At 46.1% G+C, this 24,592-nt stretch overlaps 1 protein-coding gene and 1 pseudogene across 1 annotated transcript; both read left to right on the top strand.

Annotated features, from left to right (window-relative positions):
• Nucleotides 1–231: 231 nt before the first annotated feature.
• On the top strand, nucleotides 232–1,658 carry LOC129404286 (tubulin beta chain-like; annotated as a pseudogene).
• A 3,731-nt stretch (nucleotides 1,659–5,389) lies between these two features.
• LOC129404333 (zinc finger protein 318-like) lies at nucleotides 5,390–18,630 on the top strand. Its single transcript, XM_055136687.1, has 3 exons — nucleotides 5,390–5,519; nucleotides 7,811–8,431; nucleotides 18,610–18,630. Exons 1-3 carry the CDS (start codon nucleotides 5,463–5,465, stop codon nucleotides 18,628–18,630), a joined length of 699 nt encoding a protein of 232 aa, XP_054992662.1. The 5' UTR covers nucleotides 5,390–5,462.
• Nucleotides 18,631–24,592: the final 5,962 nt, after the last annotated feature.

Here is a 24,592-nt window from a genome sequence, read left to right as displayed (position 1 = left end):
AGTTCAGCTCTTAAACCTTTTTGTTGCAGTGTTTAGACCTCACTGCTCCAGCCTCCGGGGCTTCCAGCCTGAGACCAGCAATGGAGGGGGTTGGGGGTAGTGGAAATTATATAGTTCCTTGCCCATGAAGCTATAGCACAGCAAGTAGGGTGTTGCCTTGCACGGTGGTCAACCTGGGTTCGATTTCTCTGCCCCTCTCGGAGAGCCTGGCAAGCTACCGAGAGTATCTTGCCCACATGGCAGCCTGGCAAGCTACCCGTGGTGTATTAGATATGCCAAAAACAGTAACAACAAGTCTCACAATGGAGACGTTACTGGTGCCCACTTGAGCAAATTGATGAGTAACGGGATGACAGTGACAGTTTCTTGCCTGATGTACACTCTGAGGCAAGCTCAAAAATGAAAATAAATTGCAACCATAAGGGAAATGGTGCGCATCCAGGCTGGTCAGTGTGGCAAGCTGATCCGTGCCAAGTTCTGGGAAATCATTTGGTGATGAGCATGGCATCAACTCCACTAACACCTACAATGGTGACAACAACTTGTAGCTGGACCGCGTTTCTGTGTACTACAGTGAAGCCACAGGTGGCAAGATCCTCGTGCGATCTTGGTGGATATAGAACCCAGGACCATGGACACTAGTTGCTCAGGTCCTTTTGGCCAGATTTTCAGACTAGGCAACTTTGTTTTTGGTCAGTCTGGGGCAGCCCACATTTGGACCAAGGGTCACTATATAAGGGGGCCAAGCTGGTTGGATGTGGTGTAGAAGGAGACCGAGAGCTGTGACTACCTGCCGGGCTTCCAGCTGACCCAGTCGATGGGCAGGGGCACAGGCTATGTAATGAGCACCCTGCTTATTAGCAAGATCCATGGAGAATATCCTGACCAGATTATGAACACCTTCAGTGTGGTGTCCTCACCCAGTGTCTGACACCAGTGTGAGCCCTATAAAGCCACCCTCTCTATCAGTAGAGAACACCAAAGAGACTGTATTGACAATGAGGCACTTTAATGATGTCTGTTTCTGCACCCTGAAGCTGACAACGCCAACTTATGGGGACCTGAACCATCTCTTCTCAGCCACCATGAGTGTTGTCACCACCAGTCTCTACTTCCCTGGCCAGCTCACTGCTGATCTCTGCAAACTGGTAGTGAGTGTGGTTCCTTCCCACATCTCCAAACTTCTTCATGCCCTTCTAATAAGCCACAGCAGACCAGCAGTATTGGTCCCTCGCTACCTGAGCTCACCCAGCAAGTCTTGGATGCCAAGAACATGAGGGCTGCCTGTGACCCCTGCCATGGCCAGTACCTCACTGTGGCTGCCATATTCTGTGGATGAATGTCCATGAAGGAGGTCGATGAGAGGATGCTGAATATGTAGGTGCTTCATGGAATGAATCCCTAACAATGTCAAAAGCGCTGACTGACATCCCACCTGAGGCTTCAAGATGACAGTCACTGTCATTGATAACAGCACTGTTTAAGTGCATCTCAGAGCATCTCATTGCCATGTTCCACTGGAAGATCTTCTACTGATAGAGAGGTGAGGGCATGGACGAGACTGGAAGCAGCATGAGCAAAACGACCTTGTTTCTGAGTATCTGCAGTACCAGGATGCCACCACAGAAGAGGAGGAGGGTTTTGGTGAGGAGGCCTAAACACGCCCCAGGGTTCTCAGTTTCATCAGCTTTTTCCTCAGCTACCCTGCCTTTCCCTCAGATTTTGTTTTTCTTGCTTTCATCATTTATCTCCCCCCCCCATTTCTTTTAGGGGGTAGTTCTAACAGTTAGAACTGTTAGGTAGCTCAAGCAGGCACCAGTAACATCTCCATTGTGAGACTTGTTACCTTTTTTGGCATATCAAATATGCCACGGGTAGCTTGCCATGCTAGACTCTGCCTGCGGGTGGGATACTCTTGGTAGCTTGCTGGGCTCTCCAAGAGGGGCGGAGGAGTTGAACCTGGATCGGCTGCGTGCAGGGCAAATGGCCTACCTGCTGTGCTGTTGCTCCAGCCCCACAGTTATATAGATGCATATTAAATACTTGTTTGTTGGGGAAAGAAATGTTTTTTTTTTTTTTTTGAAAATAGTTTTGAGTTAAGCAAATGGGCAGGAGAGCATGTACAGAGGCAAGGGTGCTTTTCTTATATGCAGCCCATTGTGGTTTTATTCCTGGCACTGCATATGGTCTCACTCCCAGCTTTGCACTCGGACCATATGGAATGCTGGGAATTGAACCCAGGTCGGCCACGTGCAAGGCAAATGCCCTACCTGCTGCTCCAGGTAGGAGCAGTCTGCTGTTGCTCCAGCCCCTCCTGGACCCTTTTTGAGGCTCACTTTTACTCACTTTTACTAATTCTCCCTTATCCTTTGGGTGACCTTGGGAAAGAAGACATGACTGTCTGATCAGTAAATTGATTATCTGTATTTACTTGATAGCTAATTTCTTTGTTTATTTTTGTGCCCACACCATGCAGTGCTCAGAGCTTACTCCTAGCTCTATACTCGGGTTACAGGATTGGGGAAGCATTCTCAATTATGAATAATTTTGTAAATCACAGTACTTCTTTATGAAGCACCTTATTGCTGAGGTAAAGAGCTTAACATTTTTCAAAATAATTCTTTTTTAAATTTTTTAAAAAGAAGGTAGAAAACATGAGATGGTTTCTCTGAGTTCTTAGACAATACCAAGAATCTCTCATAAATCAGGTAAAAACCAGTATGTCACAGAAAAATTTACAAAATGAGATATCAGAGGCTAGAGAGATAGTACAGCAGGGGGTGTTTGCTTTGTATGTGACCCACCTGGGTTCGATCCCCAATACCTGATCTCATGTTTAAAAAGAGATGTTTAAAAATTTTTTTAAGAATTCTTTTTAAGGGGCTGGAGCAATAGCACAGCAGATAGGGCGTTTGCCTTGCATGTGGCCAACCCGGGTTTGATTCCCAGCATCACATATGGTCCCCTGAGCACCGCCAGGAGTAATTCCTGAGTGCAGAGCCAGGTGTGACCCAAAAAAGGGAAAAAAAAATCCTTTTTAAAAAATTTATAGAGAATTATTTTGTAAAATTTTAAGCTCCTTACCTCAGCAGTAAGGTGCTTCATTAGGAAGTACTGTGATTTACAAAATTATTCATAATTGATATTCAAGCATACAACGTTTTAACACAAATCCCCCACTATTGTCAGTTTCCCTTTACCAGTGCCCCTACCTCCCTTTCCACCCCTCAACCCTACCTCCTTAATGGGCACTTTTTAAAAAGGTTTCATGCATACCACTCCTTTCCTGAGAGCATCTGTTTCCTTCCCCCATGGCTCCAGTGTCCCCTATCCCCCTTCCCCATGGTCCTGCTGAAGACCCGTTGTCAATGTTTTCTACCTTCTTGATAATTTAGTGCTAGATTAGACCTAGGTGTGCTGTGCTGCAGTGATATGTATTCTAGTGGGAGCTGAGCTTGGGAGAATAGAGGAACTTGTTACTGCTTTGGGACCTGAGATTCTTTTCCTACAGAAATAGGATCAAAGCCTCTTCATATGGTAAATGGTGATTTAACAATACAGTGACTTCATGAATATCTCCCTGGAATTGTGTCTTTGTGGCTGACAAAAAACTACAGAGTAAAATGTTTTACTTGTTATATTTGATTTTAGAGTTGACCCATGATTCATTCTTATTTTTCCATTTTTAATACCCTAGTGAGACCTCAAAATTCCCCAGATTGTTGTGGGAGAGGAAAGTAACAAGAATTTGGATTCTTGTAAGGGATAAATACGGTAGAGGAGGTGATAGTTTATTCTTTTAAAATTATTTTCTGAGGGGAGAATGTTGATTTTAACCACACCTGGAAGTGCTCTAGGGGCCATTCCTGACAGTGGGCAGTATGACGTGCTGAGGATCAAATTGGATTCATCATACAAGTATTACTGTCTCTCCAGCCCTGAGGTTTAATCTTTTTTTTCCTCCTTTATTTGGCCACACTTGGTGGTGCTCAGAGTTTACGTCTGTCTCTGTGATCAGGGACCACTCAGGGCACCATATGGGGCATTGGGATCAACCCCAGGTCTGCCGCATGTGCAAGGTAAATTCCCTAACCAATATCTCGTCACTGTGGCCCCAAAATCTTTTTATTTCTTTTTAATTTTTCTTTTTATTTCTATGATTCATACCTAATTCTCTGGACCACAGGTAAGATGCTTTACTTGTACACAGCCAACCTTGTTTTGATTCTCTACACTGCATATGGTCCCCTGAGCTCACCCAGGAATGATTCCTGAACATAGAGCCAGGAGTAAGCCCTAAGCACTGCTGGGTACAGCCTAAAAAACAAACACATTTTTAATTTTTTAAATGTTTTAAAAATTTTAATCATTAGAAGGTTTATGAATTTTGTGCACAAAATGTTTAGGACTGTGGCTGGAGATACTGTATAGTGGGTAAGGTGTGTGCCTTGCATGTGGCCCCATATGGTCCCCCATTCCTTATCAGGAGTGATTCCTCAGTGCAGGACCATGAGTAAGCCCTAAGCACTGCCAGGTGTGGCCCCCCAAGCCAAGATTAAAATAAAATAAAACAAAGTTTTGGGCTATCATGTGGTGTATAGAGCTCTCTGCTGAAGACTGGATATTCTATTGTGAATTTTACTCTTTATGCCACAAAGGCTGGAACTGAATGCTCTCCACTCTGACCCCTGTATTAATGATTTGGTGAAAGTTACTTTCTCAAAAGTGTGTTTTCTGGCCACATGCAGTAGTTCTTGGGTCTACTCCAGTTTTGTGCTTTGGGTTGGGGGTGCGCTGGGTGAAGTTTGGGAACCATGTAGTTCCTAGAATCAAACTAACCTGCCAGGTAAGCACCTAACCCTGTTTTAAATATCCTCTGTTGTCCATCAAAGCATTGAATAGCTCTCTTACAACTGTCAGTCTTTTAGATTTGTGTGATCTTGCTTTTTCCTGTTCGATTATATTCAGTGATGCTTATCTCTTTCTTTAGGATTGCACAGAATATGGATGCTGTCCAGTATTCTCGTGATCTTAAACGGTACATTTCTCAGGAAGAGGGGCCTTTAACTCAAGACATCTTGCACCATTCTGATAGTAGTTCCCATATCTGCAGTGATGTTGAGCTGTTGCATGGAAAAGGATGGAATAGAGACAAACTGAAAGGTTCCTACTCTACAGGACTCAAGGAAAGGAGCCGAGAGTCCAAACGGCCCCGTTATGATGACACAGACATGGGAGATGATGACTCAGGTTTTGCATTGTGGATACGGAACTGTTTGCAGCATAGACAAAGCTGTAGCCCTAAGTTTCGAGACCATGAGTTTCAAGAGCAAGACCATATCAAAATAAAACAAGATGACAGGGAGCACTGTAGGTACTTTAGTCAGGATCCAGTGGGAGTTAGTGGTGTCCCACCAGCAGTGGAGCTGGGACATTCACGTTGCCCTGAGGAAGTATCTGTGATGCCGAAGAACTCCGTTCTCAAGCGAATTGAGGTGGCTACGGAGCCTCCCTCACAGGTCTGTCTCTTGGGTTTGTTAGTCTCTTGCTAGTCCTATTTCTGTTTTCATAAACTTTATAATATGTGCTAGATGCTAAGCTAACAGTGTCATGTCTGTGATCTGCACCTTGAAGGACTCTTCAGAAGAATCTGTAGACAAAGACCAGAGAGCTATAGTGGGTAGGTCACTTGCCTCGCATGCTGACCCAGGTTCAGTCCTCAGCACTTCATAGGGCCCCCTGAGTACATCAGGAATTATCCCTGCACGTAGAGCCAGTAGTAATCTCTGAGCACCACCGGATGTGGTCCCCTCAACCCCTCCCCACCCACCCACCCCCCCCGAAAAAATCTGTAGTCCTCTTCACATACCACTAGAGACCTCTGTTGTCATATACTTGACATTGGAGAATGAATGTAAGCTTTCTAAGTCAATAACCCTGTGGAGTTTAGACTACAGATTACGTGAAGTAAACTGAAAGGACAAAGGGAGGAAACTCTTTCCTTGGAGAGCAGACAAAATGCAGGAGTGCTAGGAAAGTAGACCAGAAATCAGGAGACTCCAATTCTGGATCCCTCTCTGCCTCCAGTTTGCTATAAGACTTAGATTTAGATAAGTCAGTCCTCTGTTCTGGGACTCTGTATTATTACTTCATATAGGACTTGATGGTTAGACAAGAGCAATAGTTAGTCTTACTTGTTTTGGTACTACTGGGAATTGAACCCAAGATTTTTTTTTTAATAGGTGAGGCAAGTACTGTACAGTTTTAACTTCATCCCTGGCCCCAGATTATTTACCCTCTTAGGAATCAAAGGTGTCTCAGGAAAGGGAAACAGGGAAGGAGCCCCCTGACATAGTACAGAGATAAGGCATTTGCCTTGCAAGAGAAGTCAGGGGAAGCTTAGCATTTAGTATTTCAGCATTTCCTATCCTCAAATCAACCAAAGCAGCTCTACTCTTAAGTGTCTTTAACACATCTGTAGGTTCCTTTGAATTCAGTTTTCTTCCTTGATAAGGACAACAACAGACAAAAATGAGGATTTTGATTAAATCTGCCTTTTTTTTTTCTTTTTTTCTTTTTTGGGTCACACCCAGCGATGCTCAGGGGTTACTCCTGGCTTTGCACTCAGTAATTACTCCTGGTGGTGCTTGGGGGACCATATGGGATGCCAGGGATTGAACCCGGGTTGGCCGCATACAAGGCAAACGCCCTACCCGCTGTGCTATCGCTCCGGCCCCTGCCTTATTTTCTATTTCCCCTTTGCTGTAGCCAAATAGCTAGAGAGAGGACCTAATTCTGGATCCATGTTTAGGATATCTTATGTTCCTTTCCTTCATACTTAAAGGAAAAATCCAAAATATATTTATTGGGGGCCAAAGAGATAGGACATTGTTTAAGGTAACTTGCCTTGCATGTGGGTGACCCTGGTTCCATCCTCAACATAACGTCCCCTAAGCATTGCCAGTAGTAACTCTTGAGGGAGCCAGAGAGAATATCAGCTAAGGATCATGCCTTGCATGTGGCCATCCCAGGTTTGATTCCCGGCATCCCATATGGACCTCAGATCACTGACATGTACCTATTGAGCACAGAGCCAGGAGTAACCCCTGAACCTAGACAGTATGACCCAGCCCTCCCCACGCCCAAAGAAAGTTTCAGAAGCCACTCCTGAGCCCTAGAGCACTGCTGGATGTGGACCCCAAACAAGATGTGTTTATTTGTATGGTTTTCCTACTCATCTGATCTGAATGCTCTTGGTGCATTCCATCTGAGGGAGTATCTTCTTCAGCCTTGCTGTTCCTCCTCTGGTCTGGTAAAGGACTGTGGAATATCCAGCATCCAAAACAACTGTTGTCTGTTGGAAAGTGATGGCTGTTTTATAGCATTCCAGGCATTTCATGTCCATCAAGTAGGAATTGGGGGCTCTGCACCAGGCACTTCAAACCCTTCTGGAGGGGGGGAATGAAGGAAATCTGAGAAACACACATGGTGTTTTTTTTGCCTTTGGGTCACACCTGGTGATGCACTGGGGTTACTCCTGGCTCTGCACTCAAGAATTAGTTCTGGCAGTGCTCAGGGGACTATATGGGATGCTGGGAATTGAACCCGGGTCGGTTCTGTGCAAGTCAAATGCTCGACATGCTGTACTATCACTCCAGCCCTGAAACACATGTTCAAAAGAGAGAGGTTGTTACCAATAGAAAGACATTAATGCTTATATTTTTCCCATTTCAGAAATAGGATATCTAAGCATTCATCTTTATATTTTTGAATTCTGCATAGAGCTAAATCAGGTGTGTTTGTCTTTCAGCTTAAGCGTTTTCCCTGCAGTACCAGTTCCAGCCAGGATCACACTCTCTACCCTGGACATTCGTCCCTTCCACTCAGTGGTCCTATTGCTGCCTTTGCCTCCAAGCTTGAAGACCAGACTGCAGCTGTGCCTGACAGTCCTCAAAGAGAGAAGTTTGGAAGTTTCCTGTGCAACAAAGAGAAATTGGATCTGAAAACAGAGGTCACTGATGAACACACTGACTTCTTGCTGCCTCATGAGAGAGCTGTGGAGGATGGTAGTGGATTTTCTCGCATTCTGAGTGTGTTGTCAGATTCCACCAGCACACAGGAAAGAAATCGACTCAATTTCTTTGACATTGAGGATGAGGAGAAATTTCTCTATGGAGATGAAGAAGAGGTTTTAAAGTCAGAATCTCCATCACAATCTCTCGGGGGCTCTGAGAATGATGTGACGAGTCAGAAGGCAAGTGGCTGCATCCCCTCCCCAGCTCCAGCTGTTAAACAAGAACTGGTAGTAGAGACCAGTCCCGAATGTGTCATGGTTCATGAATTGGTCAGGACCATTGGGCTAGATAGTGTGATATCTGAGGTTAGCAAACTGGCTTCATGCTCCCAGGAACACGTTCATGACTCCATAAATGTACCATCCATAGTAAAGAGCACTGGGAACCACAGTGGTTGGTCCCAGCAAACAAAGGTTCCTCAGTCCAACCCAAACCCTAGCTGCTGCTTTTATTGTCAAAATCCAGAACATTGCCCTAGAGAGTGCCGCTTCAAACACCATCACTGAGTCCAGCCTTTGTAATGCCCTTGCAGTTTCCGCTGAGGACCAGCGGGTTTTTTTTCCCCCCCGAAGCCTCTCCATTATAATTGGGTTCTGAGAAAAACCTTCACTTTGTATTATTTCCACTGTGAAACTTGAACTATGCTTAGTGACCAACCCCATTATGCCATAGCATCCCCAATAAACTTATTTTTAAATATTCTGAACTTACTCCCTTTGTTTAGGCCTTTAAAATGTACCTTTTCTCTTTAGTTTAACCTCTATTTATTAGGTCAAAACTTAATAGGGGGGGCCAGAGTGATAGTAAAGTGGGTAAGGCGTTTGTCTTGCACCTGGCCAACCTGGGTTCGATCCCTGGCATTCCATAGGGTTCCCCAGCACTGCCAGGAGTGATTCCTGAATGCAGAACCTTGAATAAGCCCTGCGCATTGCTGAATGTGACCCCAAAAGCCAAAAAAAAAAAAAAACACCCCAACTTAACAGGAAAGTATCAAACTGGCATCTCTATTAAAAATTGATTTATTACTGAGCTTTTAATTTTTGACCATACATGACAGTGTTCAGTGGACTATGAGGTTCTAGGGAATCTAACCTAGGCCTTTGTTTTTGTTTTGGGGCCACACCTGGCAGTGCTTACTCCTGGCTTTGAGCTCAGGAATCCTGGTAGTGATTGGGGACCATATGGATTGGTGGGGATTGAACCTTAGTTTGATTGCATCTGAGGCAAGTGCCTTACCCACTATCTTTAGGCCCTAACCTAGGACTTTTGCATGCAAAGCTAGCACTCTAGTCTTTCAGTTTTTGTTTTTGTTTTGGGTCACATCCAGTGACGCTCAGGACTTCCTCCTGACTGTGCTCAGGGATCACTCCTAGAACGCGAGGGGGACCATAAGGAATGTTGGGGGTTGAACCTGATCAGCCTGTATTTAAGGCAAACACACTACCCACTTTACTATGGCTCCAGCCCCAACACTAGCTTTTTCATCTTTCACCTAGCCCCATGCTGCCATCTCTTTCACTCTACACATGTAGAGGGAAAGCACATGTAGAACTTGGTAGTAACAAAATATTATTCCGGTAAATAGAGTTTGCTGTCATTAAATTTTTTCCCCCATCCCTGTTGATAACTAGATTGCTGATTCTGAGGCATGGATGTTTCTGTTGAATGGCTGCCATCTTTTTTTTTTTTTTTAAATTTTTATTTTTTTATTTTTTTTAAAAATTTTATCACCATGTGGAAAGTTACAGAGTTCTCAGGTTTATGTCTCAGTTATACCGTATTCAAACACCATCCCGTCACCAGTGCCCATATTCCACCACCAAAATCCCCGGTATACCCCCCGCCCTCCACCCCAACTGTATAACTGATGAATCTCACTTTATTTTCTCTTCACCTTGATTACGTTCCATATTTCAACACAAAACTCACTATTGTTGTGGGAGTTATATCCCCAAACAAGATAACCCTAATAAGGAGGCATTTGATAATTAGTTTTCCATTCAAAGATTGTATGTTTTCAGGTTTTAGAAAAGGTCGCGCGGCCGCTAACGCGGCTCGGATCTGTCCCAGTCCCGAATCCTGGAGCCGTGTTAGTTGCTGCTCAGTGTCGCCAGGGTTCCATCTGGAGAAGGTGTGCTGGCGGCACCTCCTCCCTCCGGCCCCCCAGTGTTGCTGGCCCCGATTCGGGTCCGGAGCATTGTCCGGGCCGCGTTGCTCACCAGAATGCCTGCTGCTTCTCTGTGGATTGTGGCATCAAGATGGCGCCGAGGGTGGGTCGAGGGCGTGACTTCCGGCGGCCGGGACCACTTGGAGTTTTGGGCTGGCGCCGCCCCACTCCAGTGGCCCCCGAGGCTAGGATCTGTCCCAGTCCCGAATCCTGGAGCCGTGTTAGTTGCTGCTCAGTGTCGCCAGGGTTCCATCTGGAGAAGGTGTGCTGGCGGCACCTCCTCCCTCCGGCCCCCCAGTGTTGCTGGCCCCGATTCGGGTCCGGAGCATTGTCCGGGCCGCATTGCTCACCAGAATGCCTGCCGCTTCTCTGTGGATTGTGGCATCAAGATGGCCGAATGGCTGCCATCTTCTACTGATAAAAGCTACCAGTATTGGGGCCGGAGCGATAGCACAGCGGGTAGGGCGTTTGCCTTGCACGTGGCCAACCCAGGATCGATCCCCGACATCCCATATGGTCCCCCAAGCACTGCCAGGAGTAATTGCTGAGTCAGAGCCAGGAGTAACCCCTGAGCATCGCTGGGTGTGACCCAAAAAGCAAAAAAAAAAAAAAAGCTACCAGTATTTCCAGAATTCATAGTGCACTTTCAAGATTCAGACATCTTTCTCAAAATTTCCAGAATTTTGAATCAAAACTCTTGGAAGGGCGTTATAAAAGTTTATGAAGCCCTGGACCTTGTTGCTTCTGTACTAGTCCCTGTTACATTCCTCTTTTAAGAAGTCTCTTGGGGGGCTGGAGTGATAGCACAGTGGGAAGGGCGTTTGCCTTACACGCGGCCGACCCAGGTTCAAATCCCAGCATCCCATATGGTCCCCTGAGCAACGCCAGGGGTGATTCCTGAGGGCATGAGCCAGGAGTGACCCCTGTGCATTGCTGGGTGTGACCCAAAAAGCAAAAAAAAAAAAAAGTCTTGGGGCCAAAGTGATAGTTCAGCTGTTAGAGTGCTTGCCTTGCATGCAGCAGACCCAGGTTTGATCCCTGGCATCCCATGTGGTCTCCCATGCACTGCCCGGAGTAATCCCTGAGTATTGATTGTCTGGTGTGGCCCAAAAACCAGTTACCATTTTAGTTTTTTGGGCCATGTCCAGTCATTCTGAGTTACTTCTGGCTTTGTGCTCAGGTATCAGTCCTTGACAGATTGGCCAATCATGGATGGCCAATCAAATTTCGGGGGATTAGATTTCGGTCAGTTGCATATATGATAAGCAATCTATTCACTGTTCTGGCCCCAATAAATCTTTTGTTTGTTTGTTTGTTTGATTTTGGGCCATACTTGGCAGTATTTAGGGCTTACTCCTGGCTCTATGCTAAGGGATCATTCCTGTCAGTGCTTGGGAGACTATGGTGCCCAGGATTGAACCAGGGCTGACTGCATGTAAGGCAAGCACTGTAACCTCTGTACTATCTGTCTGCTTCCTTATCTGTTTTTGGATTTTGTCCTGTATCTACCTGGTGGTGCTCAGGGACTTCTGTGGGGGCCATGCTGTATACAATATGTGATGTTGAGCATTGAATCCAGGCCTCCTGCATGTGAAGCAGCACTAGCCCATTGAGCTCTCCAAGCGCAAATTCTTTTTTTTTTTTTTCTTATTTTTGGGTCTCACCTGGCAATGCACAGGGGTTACTCCTGGTTGTGCACTCAGGAATCACCTCTGGCGGTGCTGAGGACCATATGGGATACTGGGAATTGAACCTGGGTTGGCTGCGTGCAATTGCTCCAGCCCCTACCAAGCGCAAATTCTTTTGCAGTGCTGGGGATGCAACCCAAAGTTTCATGCAAAAACCTTACATGCAAGGCAAATGTTCTGCCACTGAATTATTACCACCCCAGGATAATTGTGAAAAATTTAGGGTTAAATCTGGAGGTTCATCCACAGTCTTCAATCTAAACACATAGTCATTTCTAGGCATGGTTCCTCATTCTCATCATCTGTTGGCAAGATATGTCTAAATGGAAAGAAAGTTATTTACTATAATTGATAAATTGAGTGGTTTTGGTTTTGATTTTGGGACCACATCCAATGGAGCCCATGTCTGCTCCTGGCTAGGTGAACTCCGCTCGCTCCTTCATTCAAAGCATGTATTCCAACCGGATTAGTCCTATTGAGTGTATTGTTCTTTTGCTGTTTGTGGTCTTGTTTTTGTTTCTGCTTTTTGGGCCATACAGCTTTTAAGGGCTTATTCCTGGTTCTGCACGCAGGGATCACTCCAGGCAGTGTTTGGGACCATAAAAGTGCCTGAGATCGAACCCAGGTCAACTAAATACAAAGCAAGTGTCCTGCCCTCTGTACCATTGCTCTGGCACCTTCGTTGTTTGTTTTGGGGCCACACCTAGTGGGGCTCAGGGTTTATTCCTGGCTTTGTGCTCTGGAAGTTATTGAGAGGACTGCCATATATGATGCTGGGGGTCATATTGGGGTCAGCCTTGTACAAGAAAAAGAGCCTTAACCCTCATACTATTTGATAAATGTATTCATTGCTGTAGGAGGCCCTGGGTTTGATCCCTGGCACCACAGAAAAGAAAAATGCTTTTGCATCCCCAGCAGGGTGCTACAGAAGGAGAAGACTCCTCAGCCAGAGAAAGCCATAACCTAGCAAATAAAGTCTTCATATTTAGCATGTATGAGTGGTTCACCATGAGTACCAAATTTCATTGTTTCGAATAACCCTTTTATTTAGCAAGTTTTTTTTTGAGAGGTGGCGTAACACAGGACAGTATTTGTGCTCTACATGCTGGTTGTAGGGGCTACTCCCAGCTTTGTGCTCAGGGGTGCTAAGGTCAGTGCTCAGGGATCATAGGATACCAAGGATTGAACCCTTGTTGACCATGTTTGACCATGTTTAAGGCAAGTGCCATAACCCAATTGGCAGTCTCATTGCCCTCACAGAAGGTAGGTGCTCTACCATTGACCCATCTCTAGACTCAATTGCTTTTTTTTTTGACTCTTTGGGTCATACCCAGCCATGCTCCTGGGTTACTCCTCTCAGGAGTAACCTGAGCTCTGCACTCAGGAATCACTCCTGGCATTGCTCAGAGGACCATATGGGATGCTGTGGATCAAATCCAAGTCAACCACATGTAAGGCAAACACCATGCCTGCCATGCTATCACTCTGGCCCCCTCAATTGCTTTTAATTTGTTTATTTATTGAATTTTGGGGTTAAACCCAACAGTGGTTAGGTTTACCCAACAGTGGGTAGCTTACTCCTGGCTCTGCTCAGAGATCAGTTTTGGCTGTGCTCAGAGTACCAAATGTAGTGCTGGCGATTGAACCTGAGTCAGTGATATTCGAGGCAAGCACCATAACTCTTGTACTCTCTGTCTGGTCCCATCGGTTATGGTTACTTTTCTTTTTTTTTTTTTTTTTTTTGCTTTTTGGGTCACACCCGGCGATGCACAGGGGTTGTTCCTGGCTCTGCACTCAGGAATTACCCCTGGTGGTGCTCAGGGGACCATATGGGATGCTGGGAATCGAACCTGGGTCAGCCACGTGCAAGGCAAATGCCACGTGCAAGGCAAACGCCCTACCCGCTGTGCTATCACTCCAGCCCCAGTTATGGTTACTTTTAATGAAAACTTGAGGTTTTTGCATCATAAACTTGCATGGTGCTTTCGAGTGACTGCACAGTGCCTGAGAGCACGTGGTGCTATGAATTGGAGCTGCAGCTCCCACGTACAAAGCATGTACTTAGGCTCTCTGAGCATTTCTCAAGTCCTGTAGAGTTACTTTTGAAAAAGTAAAATTTATTTCTGAAGTGGAATTTATATTGTAAAAATGAACATTTAGTGGTCAGGGGACTAACTGGATTCCCACGCATTTATATCAGCATGGGAACATTACAGACTCTGACATGCTTAGCATCTCTTTGGGAAGTGACATTGATTTCCTTCCCCAAGGAAGGCCTCTCACCGCACTAACAGTCCCTCCAAAGACTGCCTGAAGAGGTTATGGCTTTGATCACTGAAGAATATACTTGTCTCACTATGATATTGTGGCTTCACAACTTGTTATTTCTGAATAAGGCCATTTTGTGTGTAAGCTACCTGATTTTTCGTTTTGAGTCAACATATTTGGTACCCCTACAGGGATCCAAGAGAAGGGCCCCTCAAAATTGTGAGGCTGGGGTCAAAACACATGGTGCTTGCCGACCACACCTGTCCTGCACCTCGGAGGTGAGTCTTCCATGAGCTTTGCTGCTGCTGTTGAAATCTCTAAAATGGGTGTTAGGAGTTTTTCGCTATACCTGGCCTTGCTTCCTCAAGGGCATCTTTCATTTCAGGACATGGGCCTCTTTCACTGTTGCTTCTGCAGCCTTTCGAAGTCATTATTATTGCAGTTATTTTATTATTACTATCTCATTGGGTTAGAGACTCACCCAGAAGAGTGCGATGCTTCTGCCTGTGTATTTAGGAGTTGCTCCTGGCTGTCGTGCAAAGACAATGGGGGGCCAGGTATGGCCTGCATGCCAAGTACATGCTCAGCCCTTTGAGCTCTTGCTCTGGCTCTGGCACATGTGGTTTTGGCTCAACAGGGTGAGTGATAACCTTTTGCATTTGGAAATCCTGTGTTTGATCCCTGGCACAGCATGTCACCTGAGTATCACCATGTGTCTCCCTTAGGGAAAGAAAAAAAACGTGGTTCTTATTAGAGTGGTACTGACCTGCCCATCATTGAGTTGGGGCTTTTCCAGTTTGGGATTGTTGCCTTTGCTGTGTTTTGAGTACACATATACACAGTCCTGCTTGAAAACAGGCAGATTTATGGTGTGTGAGCACTTGGCCTCATTTTTTAAATTTATTTATTTTGGTTTTGGGGCGGTACCTAGCCATGCTCAGTACTTACTTCTGGCTTTGAGACCCCTCGAGCCCTTGCTTTAGATCTGATTTCTTCTAGACATAGGTTGTGTAGGAGTTTCCTCATTAGAGAAAATACTGCACTGGTTACCTCTGTGCCACGGGGTGTTTCTGCAGAAACCTCTGCTGATTTTTCAGAATTCGTTATGTAAAAGTGTACCCAAGTAACTAAAGGTCATTGAGAATATCAATAACTCTTATCTCCCCCAAGTATTCTTTGTTTTGGTGTTGGGCCACACCTGGCTAGGCTCAGGGCTTACTCCTGGCTCTGCCCTCAGGGATTGAACCTGGGTTGGCTGCATATGAGGCAAGCACCCTTCCTGCTGTACTTTATCTCCATCTCAGTACCTTTTCCTAATTGTTTTTTCTTTTTTGTTTTGCTTTTTTGATCACACAGGGCAATACTGGGCTAGTCCTGGTGATGCTGGGGTGAGTGGGGAGGACGACACCATATGGGATAGCTGGGATCGAACCTGGGTCATCATCGATCCTGGGTCGTCCCATGCAGGCAGACATCCTCTCCACTGTACTATGGCTCTGGCCCTCCTAATTCTAATTTTTTTAATTGGAAGGAAATTCAGGCTTGTGCACAGAAGCTTTGACCCTATGTTCTAGATGACTTGGGTCACTTGGGAAGTGGCTGGGAAAATCTAGGATTGACGGAAGTCTGCAGCGAGCCCCTGCACAGTACAGACCGCTTTTCTCACCAGCCCCAGCAATGAAGCTGCTCCTGAAGTCCACTTTGTACAGTGTGGGAGATGATCCCTGCCAGCCAATTTCTCTGGGAGCTGTGGATTCAGGCTGGGAGCAAGGAATTGCTCTTTATCATTATTATTATTATTTTGGCTTTTTAAGTCACACCTGGTGATGCTCAGGGGACCATATGGGATGCTGGGAATCGAACCCGGGTTGGCCACGTGGAAAGCAAACGCCCTACCCACTGTGCTATTACTCCAGCCCCAGGAATTGCTCTTTACATGAACTGAAAGTCAATCCTTTATTCTTACGCAGGCTTTTTAGGTCCATTGTCTTTCCCACATAGACAAGACTTTCAGGAGGAGACAAGTAGTGAAGTGGGCAGTTTTATTTAGAGATGAGGAAGGGGGCAGAGAAGCCTTTTTAGGAGAGAACACATCTCAAGTGGAGATGAGGGCTAGCCCCCAGAATGGGGAGGAATGTGCTTATCTTTGCAGAGTTTCATAGATTTCCTTCCAAGTTGTCCTGTGTGGGGCTGTTTACCTAGATAAGAGTCTGTTGCTATAGAGTTATCAAAGGGAAGAGCTTATTTTGGTGGTTTACCTTCATGTCCTTAACATAGCTCTTTGTTCTTACTGAAACTTCTCTCTGGAAGGCCTGGGGTTGGGGTCCAGGCTTCTCTGAGCCAACCCTGGCGTCAGAGTCTTACCAGGCCTTAGTTTCTGTATCCATAAAGTGGATTCGGCAAAAATGCTTCTAGCTGCTTTAGGGCTAGTGACAGAATAACTTCTTCAAATCCCGTCTTGGTTTTATAACATTCCAAGAACTCATTGCCATACTTGCCTGCTTCACCTACTTACATTTTGTGAGGAGGATTTTGGTCTCACCTGGCCGTGCACAGGGGTTTCTTCTGGCTCTGCTTGGGATCTGTTCCTAGTGGTGGTAGGGAGCGTGTGGTTTTGGAGGTTGAATCCAATGCAAAGCATGGTCTCAGCCTCTTAAGACCTATAAACTTCCCAATTAATATTCATGAATATAATCACTTTCAGAGGAAATTCAGGTCTTCGGGGCTGGAGCGATAGCACAGTGGGTAGGGCGTTTGCCTTGCACACGGCTGACCCGGGTTCGATTCCCAGCATCCCATATGGTCCCCTGAGCACCGCCAGGAGTAATTCCTGAGTGCAGAGCCAGGAGTAACCCCTGTGCATCGCCGGGTGTGACCCAAAAAGCAAAAAAAAAAAAAAGAAAGAAAGAAATTCAGGTCTTCCTCATGATTCTGGATGTACTCAGGTAGCACCTTCAACTTGGTTCACAGCTGAATCATGGTAGCCAGAGTGGAATGGAAAACTATTCATTGCAGATGTAGTTAATTCAGCAAATCAGTTCGTTTGCCCCTTAGAGCAACCACCTGAAAGAAAAATGGCAAAGAGCCTTCACTTTCAGCCCCATCAAACTGAAGGCCCTAAGTAGAGCCTAGACACCCTGGTTTCTGATAATGTGGAAAGTCAGGTGGAAGAGACTGCCACAAATTTGAGAATTTTAGATACATTTAACTCTGCAGTGATCTTCTCATTCCCCAAGAGGGGGACATCTCCCTCCTAATAAGTTTGGAGGGTTAAATCTCAGTCCTGACCGACAGTAGAGCCTTTCTTTAAGTCCACAAAGGTCAAAACCTACACTACCCCCAAGTCCTACAGCAGTCCAGATGTTGGTGGTTTTTAGTGAAAGCCTTTCTAGGGAACTTCAAAAGTTTCCTGTTTCTGAATCTGTCCCCTATGGTCACGTAGGGCCTTTGATTTTTTTTTTTTTAGCTTTTTTGGGGGGTCACACCCAGCAATGCTTAGGGGTTAGTCCTGGCTCTGCACTCGGAATCACTCCTGGGGGTGCTCGGGAGACCATATGAGATGCTGGGAATTGAACCTGGGTTGGCTGCGTGCAAGGCAAACGCCCTACCTGCTGTGCTATTGCTCCAGCCCCTGGTCAGGTAGGGCCTTTGAGACATACCCATTTCCCGTCTCTAGTTCCTACACTATTAGGTCAGCCATCTGAGTAAAATGTGCTGGAAATGCACAAAAAGGGCAAATAATGCTAGCAGTTGACAGTAACAAGAGGCAACCCGATGTGTTACATCAAACTCCAGCTTGGAGTTCTCTGACTAATGGCACTGGAGTTGAATCTGGAGGGACAAAGACAATTTGTCCGTATTGAATCAATTACCATCCTCCTTATGAGCAAATCCTATTGATGTTGGCAAAACTGATGCTGGCATCTCCCACCAAGATTCAAATAAACCATTCTAATCCTTTCTCCAGAAATAATACACTATGTAAAGAAACCTTTCTTGGGTTCTTTGTAAATCCTTAAGGGATTTATAATCCTAGTATTGTAAAAACCCCTAGAGCTAGCACTGCCTTGTGGCTATCTGCTGATCTACCCTATATGCTGATCTGTCTTGGTAAAAAGCGCCTACTAGAATATCCATTAGCCAAAACAATGGCCTTGGAGTACACAAGATTTTGAAGGAGAAGGTATTCTTTGTTTAACCCAGATTTGCTGATCAGGACATTAGCATCAGAATAAGGGCTCCACCTGGGTCCAGCTCATCCTTGCCCTAGGTTTTCCCCAAATCCTGGACTGAACTCTTAGCTTCTAGGTTTTTATGAACTAGACGGTGTTTCTTAATCTTTTTCAAACCATGGCCCCCTTCCAACCTTGTTTCTTTTTGCGCCTCCATTTCCTACCATTTGTCCCCCCAGACTCATACCATGACCTATTGACTGGAATATCCTGGGATCTCCATATCCCTTTTCCCCCTCTCCAGCCTGGTTGAGAAAGAGTGGGCTAGAAGGTAACCTTGGTAGAAGAATAACCCAGCTAGTAAAACCTTGGGGATCAACTTCGAGCTATTGTGAACTCTTCCCAATGACTGGACCTAGTGACTTATGCCTACCCTCCTGGCCTAGGGTACTACTACCACCGACCTTTTGGGTAGAGGCCAAGGAAAAATCCTGTGGGACCTCCTTTACCCATTTTTGTATCTCCTGTAGCAGAAACCCTCCTGAATCCTATGCTTTCTCCATTGTCCTGTCAGCTGCCTCACCACCTATGAAATTTTCTGCTAACTGCCGCCTATAGAATTTTTTGACATTGTAGTAACAATCCTGTTATCTTCCCTACTATTACTGATAATTACTGATAAGATGTTACTGATAACATGTGTGTCTGTTTGATACTGATGGCTCATCTCCTCCCTGTGTGAGATGGTTGGGAGGAACATTTTTTTGGTTTATGTGACACGGTCCACTGATGGTTTATATTTGAAAGGTCAGTATCACCCTGGGTACATAGTGTTTAAAAGTGACAATGCATAAGTAACATCCAACTGTACCATTTGATGAATTTTGACAAATGTCATCCTGTGAGTTCCAATATATGATCTCATCTTTTTTTTTTTTTTTTTTTCTTTTTGGGTCACACCCGGCGATGCACAGGGGTCACTCCTGGCTCATGCACTCAGGAATCACCCCTGGTGGTGCTCAGGGGACCATATGGGATGCTGGGATTCGAACCCGGGTCGGCCACGTGCAAGGCAAACGCCCTACCCGCTGTGCTATCGCTCCAGCCCCTGATCTCATCATTTCTAAGTGCTTTCCAATTTTCTTTTTTGGGGTGGGGAGAGGGCGGACTGGGTCATAACCTCACAGTGCTGTATCAGGTCACTCCTAGTGATGCTCAGTGGGCCATGTAGTGCCCTGGGTTGTGCCCAGGCTCGCCACATTCAAAGCATGTGCTAAGTTCTTACTATCTTCCTGACCTTGCCCTTGTGCTATCTCCTTCTGACCCTTTTGTTGTTGTTGTTGTTACCTTGTTTTTTTGAACATGGTCTGCTTGGTTGTGGGTTGTGGTACTGGCTCATTTGGTTGTGGTGCTCCCTGAAGCTGGCCACCTGAGGGGGAGGTGCTCATTCTCTAGGGCACTGCTTGCTGGCTGGGGCTGGGTGTGTCACTGTGCTGTGGTATGTGCGCATTTCTTTAGTTGTGCTTGCTGCAGATAACAGCCTCTGGTTGCTTGTGCTCCTGGCTACAGTGCAGATGGCTATGGCTGGAGATGCGAGGGCCTCGACAGCACCTACGGCAGCCCTGAGGCCTGAACTCAACTCTCCTCTGTGCGAGGCAGGTGTCCTAGCCACTCAGCATCTCCTAGCACCCTGACTTTATTATGCTTTATCTCTTTAGTTTGTTTTGGAACTATACCTGGCTGTGTTGAGGTCTGACTCCTGGCTCTGTGCTTAGGGATCACTCTTGGTGATGCTGGATTGGGGGGTTGGGGGGACCAGTGTGGTGCTGGGGATCATACCTAGGTTAGCCAAATGCAAGGCAAGTGCCTACCTGCTGTACTATCTCTCTGGTCCCATCACTGTTTTATGTATCTTGGAATTTTTGTGAGGTTGAGAGGGAGATTACACCCAGCAGTGTTCAGGGCTTACTCCTGGCTCTCAGCTCATTCCTGGTGGGGTTTGGGGACATTTGGGAGCTGGAGATCAAACCTGGATTAGTCACATGCAAAGCAAGCATTTTACCGCTTTGCTCTCCCTCCAGCCCTCCTCTTTTCTTTAGTCCAGCATATACCATTTTCTACTCCCTTATGCTAATGGTGACTTTTGGGAGAGAGGGCCTCTCCAGCAGGCCTTGGTGGTACTCAGAAACCACTCCCAGTTGATACTCAGCCTAGGGATGCAGTCTCAGTGTTGGGTCTAGCAGTGCTGTGGTCTAGCAAGTAAGTACCCACATCTGGTGGTGCTTGAGGCTGTGTATTGCCAAAGATGGAACCGAGGCCCTCGTGTGGCAGGCCTGCACTCCAGCGCACTGGTCCTTTTAACAATGTCTGTTTGGGTGTGCATAGGCTGCCCGAGTCCATGTGCTGTTTGTGTCCACATGGCTAAGCACATGTGTCACCCACATCTCCCCTCTTGAGATGTGTCCTTTCATGCTTCCACTCTAATGCTGGGGTGTGTGTAGTTGCTCCCTCTGCCCTTGGAGAAGCCCATGTTCTCTCTTGACCCTGTTTCTCTCTCTCTCACCACCCCCCTTTCCAAAAACCTCCCAATAAAATCTGTTTTACTTAAAAAGAAAAAAAAAAAGTCTGTTCTTGTTTTTATGGCCACACCCAGCAGTGCTTGGGGGCTGCTACCAGTTTAGTACAAGGAGGCACACCCAGCAGTGCTTGGTGCTTGGGGTATCAGGTGGTGCTGGGGGTTGCAACTCGGGTTTCCACACACAAAGCATGCGCTTTTATCCTGTGTCATCTCCCCAGCCCCCTGTGGTGTATTTTAATACAAAGAAATTAAACGATTTTTTTTCCAGTGCCAGGAATTGAACTCAGGTCTCTTGCATGCCAGGCGTGTACTTCACTACTTAGCCACATCCCTTCTCCCAGAAGTTTAAATTTTGTCTCTTTTGAGGCCACAGTGGCAGTGTTCAGGGCTTACTTCTGGCTCAGAACTCAGGGACTACTCCTGACAGTGCTTGGGAGACTATGTGGTGCTTGCAGGAGCCCCAGGTTTGTACCTGGGACCAGGCAGGAGTGACCTGGAGTACCAGCCTGAGGGGAACCACTGGCTAAGTGCCTATAAACCAGGAAAGGAAGAGAAAATGGAGAAAATGTATTTATTGTTTCCCATTGACTCAGTTCAACCACCTGTGGTATTTTCTTCATACTTCCAGCCCGTACATTTCAGTTTATTTAATTTTTTCTTACTGGGCCACACCCAGCAATGCCCAAGGGTTATTCCTGGCTCTGCACTCAGGAAATACTCCTGGTGATACTCAGGGGACCATAGGGGATGCTGGGTATCAAACCAGGCCGGACCTGTGCAAAGCAAGTGCCAGCCCTGCTGTATCACTTTGTCGCCTTTTCTTGTTGATTCTTAGAGCCAGTTTAGAACATGTGTGTCTAATGCCGATCAGATTTGTGCCTGACCTATGGTTAGCATGGATCAGTCTCAGAGAATGAGATAAACAAGCACATAAGGAGGCAAATGAACACCTCTGGACGTTCCAAGCTTTAGGGTCCCCTGGACAGTCGCAAGTTAATGAGTGCACAGGTGGGTCATTTGGTCATTTGTTAGGTACAGTATTGCTGTCCCACCCTCATTCCCAGCATGTGAGTTATTAAGTTGCCAGAGACATTAAGGACAGTAAACACATCAGAATTCAGTGAGTACCTGAGGAGCAAGAGCCTGGGATATTTAACATAGCCCTCCAGCAGGCACCCTTCAAGTCTAGAGTAAGGGCATGATAGTTTCCTATTGTATTTTTCTTTTCCTCTACACTTGGGAAGCCCTAAATGAATTTATTCTCTTCTTCCCAGTGTGCATTTTTGTTTCTTTATATTCTAAGACCTAAGCTCTTTCTTCCCTGGGGGCTATCCTGGTCTTGGGGTCACAGTTAGGGGGTCAATTTACCACAGCCTGTGAAAATGGGTATTGCCCTTACACAGGGAAGGCCATGGGTTCATGCTTACGTCCAGACGGACAATATCTTTATCCTCCCACCACCTGGCACAGCGCTTTCCTTAAAGATACAGCCCCTGAGCAGATGACTGGCAGTGCTTTTGTTCTGCTTGTGCGGTTGCAGCTGTGTCCTTTGCTCAGGCTGAACATCTGGCCCAGGTTCTTTCCCTCCTGAGAGGCACAGAAGTCTCCATCTCCAGGAGCCAAATCCCGGCTGCTGCTGTTGCGTCTAGATTTATTTCAAAGCACAGACAGGGTCTATGGCTTCACAATAGTCACAGAATTCGTAGTAGCGTGGGGCGTGCTGGGATGCTCTATTAGATCCCTACTTTTTTTCTAAGCTTTTTTTTGGGGGATGGGGAGGGGTGGAGAAAGGGGTTTGGGCCACACCTGCTGGTGCTCAGGGGACAGTGTGCTGCTGGGAATCAAACTTGGGTCTCCAGCATTCAGAGTACATACTCCAGACCACTCTCCCTGCCCACCCTCCCTTTTTAAAGAAAGATAGTTATTGTATTATTTGTTTATTGTGTTTTTGGGCGATTTATACCCAGCTGTGCTCAGAGCTTATATCTATCTGGCTCTGTGCTCAGGGGTCACTCCTGGTGGACTAGGGGGGACCATATGGGGTACTAGTGATCGAACCCAAGTTGGCTTTGTTCAAGGCAAATGCCTTACCTGTTCTGTCATTCTGCCCCAATACAGTTTTTATTGAACAAAACTGGGAAAGATTCAAAGGTTAGGAATAGATGAAAAGGAAATACGAGCTTGAAACATGAGCTTCAAGAAGAAGAAAGAGACATCAAGATAAGCAAGGGAGATACATATTCAAGGGAGAATATGGGCTTCAAAAGTCTCCCTGGGTGCACCCCTTGTAAATAATTTTAATTTTGGGGCCACACTGGCAATGCTCAGGGATTATTCCTGGCTCTGCACTCAGAAATTACTACTGACAGTTCTTGGGACCAAATGAGATGCCAGAAATCAAACCCAATTTGGCCATGCAAGGCTAGCACACTCTGTGCTGTACTATCTCTAGTTCTGTCCCTTTTTAAAAGTTTTATCTGTCATTGCTATGTGTTGACTCTACGACTCTACCTGGACTCTACATATGTTTGTGTGTTTGTGTTTGTGTTGCATAAGCATTAATATTTTTGTTTGTAGAACCTTTTCCAGCAATGCTCAGGGGCTTCTCCCTTAGAAGTGGGAGGTGTTCCCAGCAGTATGAAGTATTGGAATGACAAATAAGCTGTATGAATGAGAATTATGAAATTAACAAAAATTAAGAAAATGTGATGGTGACTGAGAAACTGAAACTGATCCCCTAAGTTTAACAAGAGAAGGTAGGGAGAATAATTCCTTTCATGACCCCAGTTAACAGAGCTAAGGGCCCACCAACCCACCGGATTTCTGGGAGTGTACTGGGCTCAACAGATTGATAGGAGTGCACAGGAGATGGCACCTGAACACCATGCCAAATAGGCGAGATATACTGACACTGGCTGTTTTCCCTTTGGGCACCTGATGGCCAAAACCATGTGGGAAAGATGCATTAATTGTTTTTTGCCAATTACCTCTGTATCTCCTGTTTCACTGGTAAGAATGAATATATGGAGATTGTAGTCCCCCTTTAGAGGATAAAAGAGAGACCCTCTCAGTAAATCAAGTCTCTTTCTCTTCTGACTTGGGGTACTCAGGACTGAGCTTCAAATAAACTACTAACTACTATCCTTTTTTTTTTTTTTTTTTTTTTTTGCTTTTTGGGTCACACCCGGTGATACACGGGGGTTACTCCTGGTTCTACACTCAGGAATTACTCCTGGCGGTGCTCGGGGGACCACATGGGATGCTGGGATTCGAACCCGGGTCGGCCACTGAGTGCAAGGCAAACGCCCCACGCGCTGTGCAATTGCTCCAGCCCCCAAACTATTATCCTATCCTGAGCTCGCTCTCTGTTCACTTGCGGCTCGCGCCAGCACAACAGTATCACAGTTGTGTGTTGACCAAAGCAGTAGAATAGCCTTTAAGCCCCTAGCACAGTGTAGGGCGTTTGCCTTGCATGCGGCTTACCCAGGTTCGATTCCTCCGTCCCTCTCAGAGAGCCCAGCAAGCTACCCGTGGCGTATTCGATATGCCAAAAACAGTATCAACAAGTCTCACAATGGAGACTTGTGCCACTGGTGCCCGCTCAAGCAAATCAATGAGCAACAGGATGACAGTGACGGTGATAC

This window comes from Sorex araneus, chromosome 4 (assembly GCF_027595985.1).
Source record: "Sorex araneus isolate mSorAra2 chromosome 4, mSorAra2.pri, whole genome shotgun sequence".
Classification (NCBI taxonomy): Eukaryota; Metazoa; Chordata; class Mammalia; order Eulipotyphla; family Soricidae; genus Sorex; species Sorex araneus.
This window is presented reverse-complemented; position numbering and strand designations above follow the sequence as displayed.

Coding starts and splice junctions, on each gene's coding strand:
- LOC129404333 (XM_055136687.1), top strand. CDS start 5,463: ATGCCGAAGAACTCCGTTCTCAAGCGAATTGAGGTGGCTACGGAGCCT. Junction 5,520..7,810: donor CTACGGAGCCTCCCTCACAG/GTCTGTCTCTTG, acceptor TTTGTCTTTCAG/CTTAAGCGTTTTCCCTGCAG. Junction 8,432..18,609: donor ACGTTCATGACTCCATAAAT/GTACCATCCATA, acceptor TTGTCCCCCCAG/ACTCATACCATGACCTATTG.